The sequence below is a fragment of the Emys orbicularis genome, chromosome 10 (genome assembly GCF_028017835.1).
Source record: "Emys orbicularis isolate rEmyOrb1 chromosome 10, rEmyOrb1.hap1, whole genome shotgun sequence".
In the NCBI taxonomy this organism is placed as follows: Eukaryota; Metazoa; Chordata; order Testudines; family Emydidae; genus Emys; species Emys orbicularis.
Window position 1 is genome coordinate 16,055,460 of NC_088692.1, and position 18,363 is coordinate 16,073,822.

The following is an 18,363-nucleotide window of genomic DNA, read 5'->3' on the forward strand; positions in this document are numbered from 1 at the left end:
GGCAATTATGCAAAGGATTGTTATGTATCTGCTACTGTTTAAAATATTGGGACTTGCCATGAAAATCTTCCTTTTTTAAATACGGGACACAATCTATATGTTGATAAAACACAATATTTTCTGGATTAATTTTTTTTAAGAAGTGTGAACTTAGTGTACTGGGAAGTGCTAGAGTGCCTCTTCTAAGAGCTGAAGTCCTTTATTCCCACAAGAACTACAGCATGAGAAGCAGCAGAGCAAGTGTACCCTATGCTGCCCCAGCCATATGCTTCAACCCTAGTCAGGAGTGGCACTTCTAGGGATGAGGCTAGCTGAGTCTCCATGGCCCATTCAATTCTCAGCCATTGAATGGTAACAGCCTGTCACTACTTATGTGGGCAGGATTCAAACAGCAGCCTAAAGATGAAAGGCTCTATATTGTGGTAACAACTAGGGTCCCATGGCACTGTACAAGGACAGTCCCTACCCTGAAGAGCTTAATCAAAATATTAGAAGAAACAATAAATGGCTAAGACAGTCAGGGAAGTACAAGGAAGGAATGAGACGGAACTGGTCAATAAGTAAAGCCATGGCCACAGCACACCGGCTGTCTAACAATCTATATCGCTGTATCAGTCTCCTGAGTCATTGAGGCTCCTCTGTAACGTGTATAAATCTGAAGCCTTCTCTGGTTTTCATGAGACACCAACTTGTCATGAAAGGGTTGGAGGAGTCCTAAAAACTCTTTAATCTATGGCAGCAAAATAGCACCTGCTTTCTATACTTGTATCATGAAATTGTGTGCTGGATCAGTTTGTTGCTTTTTAAGACACTAACCACTATTATGCTCAAGCATCCCAGAGAGACTCAGCCCCCCATAATTCTTGCTGAGTTGCAGCTCTTTATTCACAGAATTTTGGTAGCTTGATTGGCTTTCTAAATGATCTGTTCTATCAACTCCCATGTGAGTTCTACGCTTCTGGAAAACAAACAAACAAACAAACAAACAGCAAATTAGTGCTACAGAATGTTAGCATTTTTAAACAATGGGACACTAGGGCAGGTATTTTGCTAAACTACAACTCTGAATTTTAGTCTGTCACTGTTCCTGTTCAATAATAATACGGAAAAACCAATGAATGTTACCACTAACACTTAAAATAGGAGTTTGTGTGGCAGGATATGAAAGCAGCAGTGGAAATCAAATTATATATCTATAATATAAGCAAATTAACTTCAGGATAATAGTGCCTGCTGCTAACTTACAAATTAATTAAGAGGGTGGGTGTGTGTGTGTGTGTGTGTGTGTGTGTGAGAGAGAGAGAAATCTTAAGTATTCATCCTATCAAAGGTCATATTTACAGTAATGGGAGTAAGAAAATGCTTTCCCCTTTTAGATACTAAGCTAATCTACCTCTAACAGACACAAGTAATCATGATAATTAGTAATAGTACTCAGGACCTGCTATCCTCTAGGGGAGTTCTTTAACCCCCCCCCCCTCGGATAAACCATTACTGTCATGATTGATTTCTGTCTCTGCTTCAAAGAGCCATCTATTGAATGCACAGAGCTGTGCAGTACAGGGCTTTGGAGCAGAGCCCGGAGCAGCTCCGGAGCAGTGGAGCTGCAGGTTTTTGCCTGGAGCTGGAGCAGAGCCGGAGCACAGCTCCAAAGCCCTGGTGCAGTGTCAAAAAAACAACTGCTCCCCTCCCCAAAAAACCTAGTGATATGCTCAGCCTTCTACAAAGAATTTTTTGTCATTCTCCCACTCTTTATGTGACTCAATTAAGAACATCAGAATGGCCCTATTGGCTCAGACCAATAGTCCACTTAGCCCAATATCCTCTCTTCCAACAATGGCTTGTGCCAGATGCTTCAGAACAGGGCAATTATTGAGTGATCCATCCTGTTGTCCAGTTCCAGCTTCTGGCAGTCAGAGCCTGGGGTTGCATTCCTGACCATCTTGGCTAACAGATCCCTCAATGACTATCTTCCATGAACTTGTCTAATTCTTTTTTTGAACCCAGTTATACTTTTGGCCTTCACAACATCCCCTGGGAATGAGTTTCATACTTGACTCTGCGTTGTGTAAAGAAGTACTTCCTTATGTTGGTTTTAAACCTGCTGCCTATTAATTTAATGGGGGTGATTCTTGGTTCTTATATGAAGGAGTAAATAACACTTCCTTATTCACTTTCTCCACACCATTCATGATTTTATACACTTCTATCATATCCCCCTCATTTGTCTCTTTCCTAGCTGAACAGTCCCAGTCTTTTCAATCTCTCTTCATATGGAAGCCATTCCAAACCCTAATAATTTTTGTTGCCCTTTTCTGTACTTCTTCCAATTCTAAGATATCTTTTTTGAGATGGGGTAACCGAAACCATGTTCATTTGTTCAAGGTGTGGGTGTTCCATGGATTTATATGGTGGCATTATATTTTCTGTCTTCTTATTGATGCCTTTCCTAATGGTTTCTAACATTCTACTAGCTTGTTTGACTGCCACTGCACAATGAGTGGATATTTTTAGAGAGCTATCCACAGTAACTCCAAGATCTTTCTTGAGTGGTGACAGCTAATTTAGACCCCATCATTTTGTATGCATAGTTGGGATTATGTTTTCCAATGTGCATTACTTTGCATTTATCAACACTGAATTTCTTAAGTCATTTTGTTGCCCAGTGACCCAGTTTTATGACATCCCTTTGTAACTCTTTGTGAAAACTGACCATTTATTCCTACCCTTTGTTTCCTATTTTTTAACCAGTTACTGACATAGGCGCCGACTCCGTGGGTGCTCTGGGGCCGGAACACCCATGGAAAAAAATTGGTGGGTGCTGAACACGCACCGGCAGCTCCCCGTGGCCCCGCCCCGCTGCTCCAACTCACCTCTGCCTCCACCACGAGCGCACCGCCGTGTCTTGCTTCTCCTCCCTCCCAGCCCTTGCGCCGTGACACAGCTGATTCATGGGGCAGGGAGGGAGGGGGGAGGAGGGGGAACGCCGGGGGAAGAGGTGGGGCCAGGGTGGGGATTTGGGGAAGAGATCCAATAGGGGAAGGGGGGTGGAGTTAGGGCAGGGACTTTGGGGATGGAATGGGGGCGGGACCAGGGTGGAGTTGGGGCAGGGTCAGGGGCGGGGGGCCCACCAGTGCCAGAGAAACTTGGCACCGCTGGTTACTGATCCATGAGAGGACCCTTCCCCCCATCCCATGACTGCTTACTTTGCTTCAGAGCCTTTGGTGAGGGACCTTGTCAAAGGCTTTCTGAAAGTCCAAGTACACTATATCCACTGGATCAACCTTGTACACATTTGTTCACACTCTCAAAGTATTCTAATATATTAGTGAGGCATGATTTCCTTTTACAAAAGCCATGTTGACTCTTTCCCAACATACTGTGTTTATCTGTGTCTGATAATTTTGTTCTTTGCTATAGTTTCAACCAATTTGCCTGATACTGAAGTCAGGCTTACTGGCCTGCAGCTGCCAAGATCACCTATGGAGCCTTTTTAAAAAATCAGCATCACATTAGCTATCCTCCAGTCGTCTGGTACAGAGGCTGATTTAAATGATAGCTTGCATACCACAGTTAGTACTTACGCAATTTCATATTTGAGTTCCTTCAGAACTCTTGGGTGAATACCATCTGGTCCTGGTGACTTATAACGGTTTAATTTATCAATTTGTTCCAAAGCCGCCTCCTACTGACACCTCAATCTGGGACAGTTATTCAGATTTGTCACTTAAAAAGAATGGCTCAGGAGTGGGAATTTCCCTCACATCCTCTGCAGTGAAGACCAATGCAAAGAATTAATTTAGCTTCTCTGCAACAGCCCTTGTCTTCCTTGAATTATCTTTTAGCACCTTTGTCGTCCAGTTGACCCACTGATCAGAAGCTGTTGGCAGGCTTCCTATGTGTTTTTTATTTTTTTTTATTTTTTTGCTGTTAGTTTTTGTGTCTTTTGCTGGTTGCTCTTCAAATTCTTTTTTTGGCCTGCCTAATTATACTTTTACACTTGACTTGCCAGAGATTATGCTCCTTTCTAAATTCCTCAGTAGGATTTGACTTCCAATTTTTAAGGATGCCTTTTTGTCTCCAACTGCCTCTTTTACTGGTTGAACCATGGTGGCTTTTTTTTGATCCTCTTACTGTGTTTTTTTTTTTTATTTGGGGTATACATTTAGTTTGAGCTTCTCTGATGGTGTTTTTAAAAAGTTTCCATGCAGTTTGCAGGTATTTCACTTTTGTGACCGTTCCTTTTAATTTCCATTTAATTACCTTCCTTATTTTTGTGTAGTTTCCATTTTTCAAGTTAAATGCTACTGTGGTGGATTTCTTTGCTATTTCCCTCCTACCAGGATGTTACAGTTAATTACATTACGGTCGCTCTTACTGTGCACTTCAGCTATATTCACCTCCTGGACCAGATGTTATGCGCTACTTAAGACTAAATCAAGAATTGCCTCTCTCCTTTTGGATTCCAGAATTAGCTGCTCCAAAAAACAGTCATTAAGGGTATCTAGAAATTTTATCTCTGCATCACATCCTGAGGGGACGTACCCAGTAAATATGGGGATAGTTGAAATCTCCCATTTATTATTGAGTTTTCTGCTTTTGTAAAGTCTCTAATCTCCCTGACCATTTCACAATTACTGTCGCCACCCTGGTCAGGTGGTTGGCAATATATCTCCACTGCTATACTTCGATTATTCAAACATGTAATTTCTATCCATAGAGATTCTATGGTACAGTTTGATTCATTTAAGATGTTCACTACTTTTGACTCTATGCTTTCTTTCACATGTAATGCCACTCCCCCACCAGCATGACCTACTCTGTCATTCCTATATATGTTGTACCCTGTATTGCGGTGTCCCATTGATTATCATCATTCCACCAAGTTTCTGTGATGCCTATTATATCAATCCTAATTTAATACCAATCACAAATGTGCTATCCAAGAACATTTAAGTAAAAGGGTCATGCTTACAGTAAGTGGGACAAAGGATATACAGAGCACAGAACCAAATGCTGAAGCCACTGGAAAAGTGAGCACCTGAAAAGTACAAAGTGTTATGTCTTAGTGTCATCTGGAATGTGTACAGTGCTGTCTTGTCTTTCCCAACTTCACCCACTAAAACAGAATGACAAACACTTAAACAAGCAGAAAAACCCCAAACACACTCGCACTGAAGCAAACTGCAAGAATCTGAATATTCAGTTGCTCAAAATGCTCCCTTTGCTATGGCAGCTGGAAGATTCAATTTAATATCCACACATCCAACAACGAAGAGCCTCAAATGGGTAGCTCCCACTACATTGCTGCTATAGCAATAAATGAATGAAAAGCCTGAGTAAGCAGGTAAGCTTTATGCCATGTTGGGATGATCAGGAAACTCCTGCCTCTGGTAGAACCACAGAGGGAGCAGATTGCACAGGTAAGGCAGTGGTGCTGAGAATAATTGTATTGGGTTTAGGAAGTTCAATTCTTATGACAACAAAAGCAACCTAGCAGCTCTTAGCCCCCCTGCAGCGCTCATGTGAATCCCCACGCCCTGATAACAGCTACTGTTCCTCACTGTAAAGCCCCCGGGAGCATGGGCAGTGGCAGTAAGAGCAGTACCTGCCTTTTCTTGGGGTGACTTCCCTCAGGAGTGCAGAGATCTGGGCTGGAGATGTAATTTATACCCCATTGCACCAGCTTGGGTAAATGCAACCTATGACTAACTGAAAGATGTTTGTGAGCATTGTTAAAACCTTTATCAATTATCTTTCAATACTGAGGATTAATAATCCAGACACTGAAGCTCATACCCTAGATGGCTTTTTCCCTATGCAGGAGACAGAAACGGGAAAAACTACTGAAATGGCCCAAACTCTCCTTGAAGGAGGGACACTAAAGCAACAGGCATCATCCCTTCCTCAATTCCAGCTCTGCAGGACAAGCTTACCCATGTAATCTCTGCACACTGGGGCTCCATGTCTTTTTAGGGGAGGCCGAGAGAGAGCTGCAGTGCATGGAAGGCATGCTTTAAGCTTAAATCTTTCAGGGAGGAGGTATGAGAAGGAAGCAGAGAGGGAACTGACACTGACGCTGTCTGTGGACTGTATTTTACACCAGCTAGTGGTTCCCATTCGTTAGCATGGTGTGACATGGCCAGCAGAGTTTGACTGCTGACACCACCCAGTGCTGTCCCTCTGTTGGCTCCTGTTGCTGGTAAAATTCATGTTGCATCACCCGGATTGTCTTTACGGAATCCCAGCCCACAGTACTGCTTTTCAGAGATAGAGACAGGGTAAGATTTACTCTTGCAGTATGAGAGAAGGGGAAGAGGATAAGATTAACCTTGCCTCTGCGTGCAAGATACAGAAGAAGCATGCAGTCAGGCCAGGGCCACCCAAAGCACATTTCTTGAGATAGAGACAAAGGAGGCATATAAAGGAAAGAGGAGTTCTTAGGAATGTACTTTTTCAGATGGAAATGCTGCCTCCTGCTCTTGTTTGTGTGAGAGCAACTGGGGACTGAGTTGTAAGGGGTGAAATAAAAAACCTGGTAATGCACATGGACCAGTTTCTCAAAGTTTAAACCAGTGGTCACCAACCAGTAGATCGCAATCAACTGGTCGATGGTGGAGCCTCTGGCAGTCTATCGCAGTCTCTGGCTACTAAAAGTCCAGTGGCGCAGCAGGGCTAAGGCAGGCTCCCTGCCTGCCCAGGCCCCGCGCCGCTCCTGGAAGCGGCAAGCAGCATGTTCCTGCGGCCCCTGGTGGGGCAGGGGGCAGAGGGTCTCTGCACGCTACTCCTGCCTACAGGTACCACCCCCGCAGCTCCCATTGGCTGCAGTTCCCCATTCCCGGCCAATGGGAGCTGCGGGGGCGGTGCCTGCAGGGAGGGGCAGCGCACAGAGCCATGTGCCGCTGCCCCCCCACCCAGGGCCATAGGGATCTGCTGCTGGCCGCTTCCGGGAGTAACGCTGGGCTGGGGCAGGCAGGTAGCCTGCCTTAGACCCACTGCACTGCCAACCGAGGTAAGTGTCACCTGGCAGGAGCCTGCACCCCTCACCCCCTCCCACATCCCAACCCCCTGCCCCAGCACTGAGCTCCCTCCCGGAGCTAGCACCCCGTACCCCCTCCCACACCCCTGCCCCAGCTCTGAGCCCCTTCCCGGAGCCAGCACCCCAACCCCCTACCCCAGCCCTGAGCCCCTTTCCAAAGCCTGCACCCCAACCCCCTGCCCCAGGTTCAGCCCGGAGCCCTCTCCCACACTCCAAACCCTTCGGCCCATGCCCAGAGCCTGCACCCCCACCTCCTGCCCCACCCCAGTAAAAGTGTGTGAGGGTGGAGGAGAGCGAGCAATGGGGGGATGGAGTGAGTGGGGCGGGGTAGATCCTGGGTTGCACTTAAATTCAAAAAGTGATCTTGTGCTTAAAAAGGTTGGAGACCACTGGTTTAAACTGTACACTTCAATACTGTCTATGGTAACTATCATCTGTCTGCTTGGCTTGGTTTCTGGTAACTAAATGCTACTATGCCTTTTTATAACTATAAAAATGGAGGCCAATATTTCCTAATATAAGTGCCTAAAGTTAAGCATCTACATGTAAACTTATACAACTGAAGAAATGGTCCATTTCCCCTCCCCCCACCCCCAAACAGCTGGTTACCCAAAGCTCCCATTGTAGTTGGCTGGAGTAGTATGTACTTGGCATCTCTCGAGGAGAGGGGGAAAATCAGGCTACTTACTGTATTTAGGGGTTTGATTTTAGGCACCCATGTTCAAACATGTTGCCCAGAATTTTCATTATGGTACAACTCCAAAACAAGGGCCTGTGCCTGATGGGTGGTGAGCCTCTGCAATCCCTACTGACTTCAGTGGGATACGTTGATGCTCATTATCTCTCAGGATCAGCTCCAAAGCGTTCTACTCACAATTTGAGGCTGGAGTACGTGTTGACTGAATGGTGCTTGCACTAGTTTGTGTCTCTTGGACACTTGTCCTGGCGCCATCTAGTGCCAGCTGAAGACTCTGTAGTTGTAATGCATTCAGATGGTTTCTCTGTGATTCAGTAACCATGGCTGCATTTTCAAGGCCAAGGTTTGCTATTTGTTCTGGAGACAGCTCCTTGAGGAATAAGTTTAAAAAAAAAAAAAAAAAAAAAAACTGCTTTAGGATGTCCACTATACTACACAGGTGAATCAGAGGTTCAGACTGCCTTGTACTTAGAATGAGGAAAACAGCCACACTCTGTATTGCTGTAAAAGTGCTCAGTATTTTTTTTTATTTTTTTTTTTAAGTATTTGCATATCTGTTTACCTGACTGGCCACTCATCTAGCTTTCAGCCTTCTCCTTTGGTTGTGACAGTACATAGATTCTGGAGACACTTTCTGTGCTACCAGTGTATTTGTCAACCTTCTGATATTGGAGTCTCTGTTTTAGTTGCTTTTGGAGGGGGGGGGGAGGTGTCTACTCCCTACAACTGCCAAACTATTTTTGTTTCTTTCCTCTTGCATCATCTTCCAAGCCTGCCCCATTCTTGCCTGCATGTGATATAGACACAGGATTCCGCTATCTATACAGTAACAAGATGAAAAGATGTTGTTCCACCCCTGGATCTTCCCTTCTAGATTGAAAATCTTCCAAATGTAGTCACATTGTCTTGTTTTAAAAATGGAACAAGATAATCATAACCATACAGTAATTATCTTTCAGTACATGGTGATTAAACCAATTAGTAAAACAGGCATCTACAATGCGTGCTGTATTACCTTAATTATAGTAACATTCAACGTTTAACTCCACCATGGAGCAAGCTCTTTTTGCTGCTGCAGCTATGCATCCAAGTTTTATTTTACATTCTAGTTTAAAAGTAGGCCAGGTGACAGATCAGAATTTCATTCCATATCAATTATAATTGTCTGTCTGTCTGAGACCTTGTCTACATAAGCCAGTTGCATTAGTTTAAATAAAGGGTAAGTATTTAATTAAATTGGTGCAAACCTCTGCATAGAAGCTCCAGTAAATTTTTAAAATAAACCTCTCAAACTGAACTAAGTTTCCACAAAGTGATAAATCTGCTTATAATCAATACCTTTAATTAAACTGGTATTACTTTTTCATGTAGAAAGCCTTAAGATAAAGCTGTAGCTACACAAAGCCACAGTAAAAATAAATGCTACTTTGAATTCCTAAAGAAGAGCAGTAAGGATTCTGTATTTTTTTTGTAAAGAACCATGTCTATCTAGAAATTTCATCACATGGCCATCTCTCTCTTCTTGTGTACATCTGCTGAATTTCTGTTGAGAATCTCTAAAGGAGTGGTTCTCAAACTTTCTTTTTCGTGGACCACTTGAAAATTGCTAAGGGTCTCGGTGGACCACTTAATGATCTTTCCAAACGTTGTTTATATCATTAGCTAACTATTGTAAAGCGTTTTGGATAAAAGTGCTATATAAAAAAACTTTAAAAATTAACGTTTTTGGTTCTACAAATAAAAGCACACAACTCGTATTTTAATATCAGTAGTCTTACCTTTCTAATGCGATGGAAATGCCCTCTCTCCCCTGCCGCGGCAGCCCCCAAGCTGGGACTGGGAAGGAGGGGGGTCTCTCCCCAGCCACAGAGCTGAGGCTGGGAAGGAGGGCCATCTCTCCCCGGCAGCCGCAGCCCTGGAGCTGGAGAAAGTCGCCTCTTTCTCTGGCTGCCACAGCCCTGCACATCCCAAATGCCCCTCACCCTCTCTTCTCACCCCACTGCCACCTCCCACCTACCCCCTATTCCCACCAAGGCCATCATCTCACCTTACATGTGCATCTTCTCTAGGGTCCAGGCACCTAATTAGCGGAGCCACACTAATTAGGTCGGTGGCCCTTCATTATTTTGTGTGCGGCCGCCTAGGCATGCACCTTAGAGGGAACTATCCGCGGACAACCTGAATGGAGCTCGCGGACCACTGGTGGGCCGCAGACTACAGTTTGAGAACCTCTGCTCTAAAGGATACCTTCGACCCTCTGCTCTGTGGATTTTCCCCAGCACTGAAAAGTGTGACACAGTAAGGTTGCAGACTTATTGGAGCTGTCAAAGGTGCAGTATAGAACACTTTTTTGCAGCTTGTGGTCAAGGAGTTTCTCCTTTTATGTAGGCTGACCGTTAAGCTGTCTGGCTCATCCATCCATCACGACACTGAGTGACTGACCTCATGAGTGTCTGAACCAGAGGTGGTTGGGCAGAATTTTAATCTTCTCTCCACGTCAAACAATGTCTGGGTCAGAGACTTCAAAATCCCCGTGCTAATCTCTGGGCCATATTCAGAGCTGACATAAACAGGATGAATTCCAATGAAATCAGAGTTGCATCTGCTTGTACCAATTCTGAATTCAGTCTCTTTCTTTCTTTCTCTTTCTTTCAGAAATGCTGCATAGGAGAATGTTATCAGAATTTAGGGTTAACAAAAAAGCCCAGATATGACCAAGTGGGCTGTTTGTAGCTGTGATAGTATGGATGAATGTGTTCACTGTCCTTAATAAAAGAGAAGAAAAGGAAGACCTCAACAGAATATCACTAGAGACACAGACTTTGCTCTAAGCCATCTGCCCCTATGTACTCAGGCTGCAATTTTAAAACACTTTCTTAATGCTTTTTCCCTTGGAACACATTTTGCACTAAGCATAAATAAAATAAACAGTTTGACATTTTATGTGCATCACAAATAGAGATGAGATAGCTGCGAGTTAATGCTTCATACACCTAACTGCCTCTCACTTAATAATCAAGCCAGAAAGGGTCCTGCAGAAACCCAAATTGAAGCATAAATTAGTATTGCAGTTTGTTTATAATAGAGTAAAAGTGATAGAATAACACACTTCTTCAGTAACCAAGCACTTACTTTGAAAACTTCATCAGGTATGTGTCTTATGGCTGCTGGCTGGAAATATGGCATCACATCTTTGTCAAGTGCTTTAAACTCTTTCTCATTTAAACCAGCTATTATTAAGATAAAATAGGAATAGAGCTTAGTTCATACATCCTTTTCATTATGTTAAGTTTTGACTAATTTAAATTAATACATTATCTGGCCAATATTTGTCTCTCAACTCTGTTCCAATAAAACATGAGGAAATCAACACTCCTATATTAAACAGAAAAAGAGACCCTTTTGTGCACTTGAATGAATGCTCAAGTTTAAAGGATATAAGAGGTAATTAAGTTATAATTAAAGACAAATACACAATTCCTTTTCCTGCTTTCTTTCATTGTAACCACTATCAACCACCAGCTTACAGACAACTAGCACATAAGAAACAAATACCACATTTTCAGTAAAACAAATATACCAGATTGAAGTTAATTAGTAGTATTCTTTGCAATACAAAATTAGATGGTAACCTCCCTCCCCCTGAAATCCTAAATACAGTAATTCCTCGCTTAACGTTGTAGTTATGTTCCTGAAAAATGTGACTTTAAGCAAAACGATGTTAAGCGAATCCAATTTCCCCATAAGAATTAATGTAAATGGGGTGGGGTTAGGTTAGGTTCCAGAGAATTTTTTTTCACCAGACAAAAGTGTGTGTGTGTGTGTGTAGATATATAGATATAGATATATATCTACATACACAGTATAAGTTTTAAACAATTTAATACTGTACACAGCAATGATGATTGTGAAGCTTGGTTGAGGTGGTGAAGTCAGAGGGTGGAATATTTCCCAGGGAATGCCTTAGTGCTGAATGATGAACTAGCACTCGGCTGAGCCCTCAAGGGGTAACACATTGTTGTTAATGTAGCCTCACACTCTACAAGGCAGCACAAATGAAGGGGGGGGAGACAGCATGGCAGACAGAGAGAGACACCCTGTGAGAGAAAGAGATGCGCATTGCCCCTTTAAGTACACTGACCCCACTCTAAGTACATTGCCTTTTTAAGTAGATCAGCAAGTTGAGACAGCAGCTGCTGCCAGGAAGCTCCCTCCGTCCTGAGCCCTGTCCTGTCCCCCCATGCTCTATGGAGATGGGGTAAGTGGGGGACAGGAGCAGGGGGGAGGGGGACACCCTGACATTAGCACCCCTCTTCCCTCCCCCCCCCCCCCAGCAAGCAGGAGGTTCCCGGGAGCAGCTCCAAGGCAGAGGGCAGGAGCAGCACATGGCAGTGGGGGGGAGGGACAGCTGAACTGCCAGCAACTGATAGCCTGCTGGGCAGTTGCCGCACAGGGAACTTAAGGGAGTGGGGAGCTGATGGGGGGGGGGGGGGGCTGCCGGTCCACCCTGGTTCCAAGCCCCCACCAGTCAGCTGCAATGGGTTGCTCTTTCTGCAAGTGGTGGACAAAGCAGGCGGCTGCCAAACAACGTTCTAAGGGAGCATTGCGCAACTTTAAACGAGCATGTTCTCTAATTGATCAGCAATGTAACAACGAAATAACGTTAACCGGGACAACTTTATGTGAGGTGTTACTGTACAAATCACTATGCGGACTCTGTTCACCAAGGGAAGCTTCTGCTTTTGCAGAAGGCTATCCCTGCAACACACATACATTGTGTTAGTGCCATTCAATATGTCACTATTAAACTGACCACATTCTTGGAGTAAGCAGAAGAACTTTAATACTGACTTGTCATGCCTGCTCTCTATAAATGGGTTCCATGAACATGCAGGGAGCAGATCAAGGCCCTGTCCTCCAACAAGCTAAACACCCTCAACTCCTACTAACTTCAGATGAGACATTCAGTCCCTTGCAGGACTGAACCTTAAGGTAGGATTCTGGGACCCTGTAAATGGAGAGAGAGAGCAGCTGTGGGCAGTGCAATGCTCAGCTGGATAACTGTATGCTGGAAAGCTGGTAGGCACCTCACTTTGAAGTAAGATCAAGGACTTAAGGGGGAAAGGAAGAACAGTCCCTCCAGAGGGGTGGGCCTGAAATTTCAGTTTGACTCAGCCCTGCTTAGCCAGGTTAACCCTCTGAAGTATGTACAGGGCCAAATTCAGACTCTGGCAGAGATCCCCCAGCAATGGAAAGTCAGAGCACCCTGTGGAGACTAACAGTATTTTTCTTTGGTGGGGAAGGATGTTAATGGAAAGGCTGCCTGTCCTTCCTTGGAGGGGTGACTCCTGTCCTTTGCCGGTGCAGAGAAGCACAATATGGGCTGAACCTATCCTGTAATGCTTTTAAAGATGGTGTTTCAGAAACGGCACTGATAGAGGTCAGTCTCGTTACCTGCTATGGTACCAATCTCATGTATAATAGAGCTGTTCCACTCTGCAGCAATTCCAAATACAGATTCTGCCACCTTCTTAAACTCTTCCAGAACAGGAGTGCTACATGGCAACAAGCCAACTCTTGCAATCACAGCACTGCAAAAGGGCAATGGGGTTAGGATGACATACTGTAATTACACCCAATGTTTAAAATGTCTGACATATGCTTAATCTATGCTAACAGAGTTGTAAACACAGTTTCAGGCCCAAATATAGATGAACATACAGGTATTGCAAAGAAGTTAGAACTGTCAGCCTTTAAAAAAAAATCTAAAATGCTTTAAGCAACAAATTTGAGTTTCTCACTTCAATAGCTATAGTGGATCACATTGGAATCTGTCTTAAACAGCCACTCAAGGCTCCACTGAAAATCAGTTGCTTGATCCAGGTGTTTTCTAAACTAAGGGCTGACAAATTTATATGTAAAAATCTGGGAATATTTTAAAGGGCCACTGAAGATGGCAAAGTTGCCTATTCCAAGTGGCCCTTCAAGCAGATTTTGCTGAATATATGGCTTTCATTAACGGAGGTGGCCTCAGAGAAAATGTTAACAGAGCACAGTTCAGTGGCTGTAGTTAGACATCTTCCCAAAGATTATGAGATGCCCAAAAGCTTTTAAAGTGTTGGAAAAGAGCTCTTTAGAAATAGTGCTTCTGGAAATCCTTGAGGGGAGACAAATTTCACCACTAATACCATTAACAGAGACTTAAAAATAAAACTATTTAATTTTGATAATAAAGTATTTCTACCTGAATTCTGTAGTCTTTATGGTCTTGATGTCTGTGGTGTTCAGAGCACACAGATTAGCTCCTAATCCTGCTAAATCAAAGCTTTTCAGTCCATGGACTGTCTGACCAGAGTCTTCAAGAAACCCTTGTAAAATAGATTTAGCCTGCAGAGGCAATGAGATCAAGAACGGTTATAAATGTAATATAGGGTTCTACGACTGCTACTGATATCAGCTGTTACGAACTGATCTGTAATTTTACTCAACTGGGCCTGAGCCTACTCCCGCCTAATCAATGGGAATTTTGCTATTGTCTTCAGTGGGAGCAATGTCAGTGCCACTTACGGGCACTGGGCCTTCTGAGCAGTGCCGAGTGCCAGTGCCTACCAGTACAATCAAAGTGACTTGAAGGCATTTAGCACCTCTTACGAAAGACTTGCCACCTCCCAGGACCGGGCCATAAATGAACACTTTACCAGAATAACCAGCTATTGAAGCATCTAACAAAACTTCCCAATTTCAACTTAACTGAAAAGAGCTAAATTATAGGTAATTTTTTCTCTCCCATAAATGGTCAGCATGAAGCATTGCAAAATTAGAGCCTTCCTGTACTGTACTAAGTGTTTTATGTAGATGCTAAGCTATGCTTAATGATTAATCAGTATCACTTATTAAAATACAACAGGAAATATCAAAAGTAAAGTACTGTGTTAAAACACTCCAGTTCCTTCTGTTTCCTTATAGTGCCTCTTCAGCATAAACATCTGTTACATAGATTCCTGACACTCTGCCAATGCTAGCTACCATCAACTTAGTGTTATATGCTGAAGAGAAGTGATGGCAAGACCACATGGACAGAAATTTGCTGCTAGTTGCATATGCAAATAAAGGATTTTAATCTTCTTCTATTCACTATGTAAATCCTACTGGCATTAACAGGAGTTATTCAGGCATACCGAGGGAACAGAGTGAGTACTCGAGCATCTGAATGGAATAATTTGTAAATAACAGATCACCTGTACAAGTGTCTGGATGCATTTAGTACTCCTGGGGGCATTCTGTGCCAAAAAATTAAAAATTCTGTGCATAATATTTTAAAATGATGCAAATTTTATTTGTCAAAATAACACTACATAATCACACCAGTGCAATTATTTTGGTAATTTATTTCAAAATACCTGTCAGCAAGTATGTCTGTAACAATTCGGATACACAAATTCCCCCAGGAGTAGAGAGTTAAAGAAACCCCTATGACAACCCAGTTCCTGTTTCTCTGCTCCCTTCACCTTGCACCCCCCCCCCCGAGCCCAGATACCCGAACCCCCTTCCCCTCCAGAGCCCAGCCGTAGACCCTCCCAGCCTAGACATCCCCATCCCCTCCCCCCGAGCCCAGGGATCCAGAGGGGAAAACAGACTGATGCTTGGTCCCATGCTTGCATGGAGTTTCCTGCGCTCCTTCCTTCAGGGGGCAGGGCATGCTGGGAACTGCAGCTGCCATGAACCCTCTAGCTCTCTCCCCCTCCCCCCAGCAGCATCTTCTGTGTACAAGCTGGGTTCTGCTGGGTCCATCAGCCCCTAGTGGTGGCTAGCAGCACTGCAGGCCATTTCTGTGGGGGAAAGGAAATTCTGCACGCACATTAATTTCTGCAAAATTCTGCATTGCGCATTGGCGCAGAATTCCCCCAGGAATAATTTAGGATGGACTAATTGTTTTTACCAATTTGTGTCTGTTTAGAGCCTTGGGAGAAATGAGTTGATGGTCTCATTCTAATTCCTAATGGGCAAGTGGTCGGAGCATAGTGAACATTATCACAATTGGTAAGTATTGCCACCCTCATTGGTCCTCTCACCAGAGAGGCACAGGACCAAGTAGGCATGAACCTTTAACTACCTTCTCACCCTTAGAGGTGGCACTGGAGATCCTGGCTGAGAAAAATTGGAAGGGCAGCATGGGGAGCTGTATTCGTTTTGTAGGTGATTTCAGGTCTTGGAGGGTCATTCATCCCATGCCTTTTCACCAGAAGTAAATTTAATAAAATATTTACCTGGACAAGAGTCCATTCTGTTTGTTGACTAAGTGCAGCAACGGTGTCAACAGAACTTAAATCCAAAGCTTCTATTTCACTCTCATTGAGAGCTAGGGCAATGCGTCCAAGGGAAACAATATGGTAACTCTTCCAGCCTGGCAATGCACCCCAAACCTTTAAAATAAATTAACATACAGCATCTATTAGTTCATAATGAACACTCACTTACATGCTCCACTGTCTCTACTTCCGATTTTAAAGTAGTAATTAACAAAGATAAAACTCTATGGGCTGGATTGTATGGTCTGCTAATCCCATTCTTCACTGTGTAAGCAGAGGTTGGACGCTGCAGAAAACTGAGCCCTTCATATTTCTAGGGTGGTGACGCTCAGTTTATCTAAAAATACTTACACTGTCACACAAGATGACTTCTGGTTAGTGAATATAAGTTGGTTGAATGAGCGAGTATGATTGGCTCTTTGTTTTTGTTTGTTTGGTTTTTTTTGTTTTAACCTTTTTTCTCTCAAATTTCTGGGTTTTAAAAAAGCCATTATTCAGATTTTACTGATTTTCATCCAAATTTTGGACGTGCTGAACTCTCCAGATGTGGCACCCTGCTCCAGAAGGAAAGATGGTGACCTGGTCTCCCTCTCACAGAATCTTCTGACTTGCTCGAGGACAGTTGGTGGCTGCTGCTTCACAGTGGGGGAGTGAGAGGGACAGGGAGCTGGGTCCTGGCAGCTGAGACTGCCTGACTGCTGCAGCAACAGGCTCGCAAGGCGGGAAGACTTCGTCACTGCTACATTGTGGTGAGTAGCAGGCACCCCAACCCACTGCCCCCACCACAGATACTGGGCACTCTCTCCCACACAGAGCACCCCGCACCACCTGCCCACTCACTGCCCCCCATGAGTACCAGGCATCCCCATCCCCTTATGCTACCCAGGGTTTGGGATTTTACAATGAAGCCCCTAATATCAAGCATAAGTCACCAACACTAAACTAAAAAGAAAAGTTTTATTTCTGTAATGGATTAGAGATAATAATAGTTTTGTAAACTCTTTCATCTCTCTTTGTTGCTTTTTTTTTTCTTCTGTCTTCCCATCCCTCAATATTAATACCAATAATTATTTGGAAAACTGAAGTTAATTTTTTGCACTGATTTTCCACCCATTTTTAAATTTTTGTAATAAACACAGATAAATTCCTGATAAATTTTAAACAAAATTACAACTGGAAACGAAGAACCTTATTCATTAACTAGGAAAGAAGAGCATCAAGGTAGGGGAAAGGCTAGTAGCTTGCCTGGTGTCATAACAAGCAAGCCCTCTTCAAGTTTGGGTCTCTAATTTAGCCTTCCAGTAGTGGTCACTTCTTTCTTGACTACAGATCTCCACTAGGTATGACCAGCTAATTAATCAAGACAAAGGACCAACTCCTAACTTAGGGTCTGTCTACACACAGTTTTTGTATGATTTAACTGTTTCTAAACAGTTTAGCACTCTGAGCTTGATTCTTAGGAGGCTGTTATATTCTCGGCTCCTGCTTTGTGAGTTTTATTTTTTTAAGGAACAGTGAAAAGCTAGTAATAAAATAAAATAAAATAAGCATTTAAAAAGTGAAAACACAACCTGCTCAGCAGCCAATAGCTCAGAGCTATTTAGCCAGTTGACTCAAACAATGGAGGATATTATTTTATGACTAATCTTAGATTATTTCCCCAATAAGCAATGGATATTACTGCAGCAGTAGTGATTATTACAGCAATGGTGGCTTTAGAAATGCACATTTCAATAACAGTAAATTAAATTATGTATTTATGTTTCTTTTGCAGACATAATAGCTACCTGCTTAGCTTTCTCCTTCAAGACAATAAGCTGGGATCTGTTGAAACTCATCACAGTCCCAAGGAATTCCACGTTTTTGGTAAAAGTATCTGTATCCAGGCACTGCAGTTCCTGAACTGACCAAAAAGCATTTGCTTCTGCTAATTTAATAATCTCATCTGAAGAGGGAGCTGTAATTCCTGTGCAGTCTGGGAAGAAATCAAAACACAGATTGAAGAGACAACTTCTGTTGTAATCTCCTTGAAGAAAACTAACAAAAATGCAAAGCAGCAAAGACTTATGCTCTCTCGTTATGATGTTGATGTATTATGTATTGACTGAAGCCAGGACAATCTTGACATTAACTTAAGCATAAAATATTTTTGCAATGAAATAAAAATGCATTTTAAAAAAGTACAAGTGCAATTAATGTTCTTGTTACAAAACTAGTGTTTACCTAATTTTAGGTAAACAATTGCTCCGACCCTGGAAGGCAGCACAAGCTGGAAAGGAAAGGAGGAGCAAACACTCTTTTTAAAACAGTTACCATAT

General features: G+C 43.2%; 1 protein-coding gene across 1 annotated transcript in view; it reads right to left on the minus strand.

The window, feature by feature from the left end:
* Nucleotides 1-4,952: 4,952 nt before the first annotated feature.
* Nucleotides 4,953-18,363, minus strand: part of OTOA (otoancorin) — a 48,043-nt gene continuing 34,632 nt past the window's right edge. Inside the window, exons 22-28 of the mRNA XM_065411986.1 lie at nt 17,833-18,020; nt 16,004-16,159; nt 13,981-14,123; nt 13,191-13,327; nt 10,869-10,966; nt 7,914-8,106; nt 4,953-5,041 (exon numbers count right to left, since the gene is read on the minus strand). Coding sequence (XP_065268058.1) covers nt 4,953-5,041; nt 7,914-8,106; nt 10,869-10,966; nt 13,191-13,327; nt 13,981-14,123; nt 16,004-16,159; nt 17,833-18,020 — 1,004 coding nt within the window. The remainder of the gene's footprint in view (nt 5,042-7,913; nt 8,107-10,868; nt 10,967-13,190; nt 13,328-13,980; nt 14,124-16,003; nt 16,160-17,832; nt 18,021-18,363) is intronic.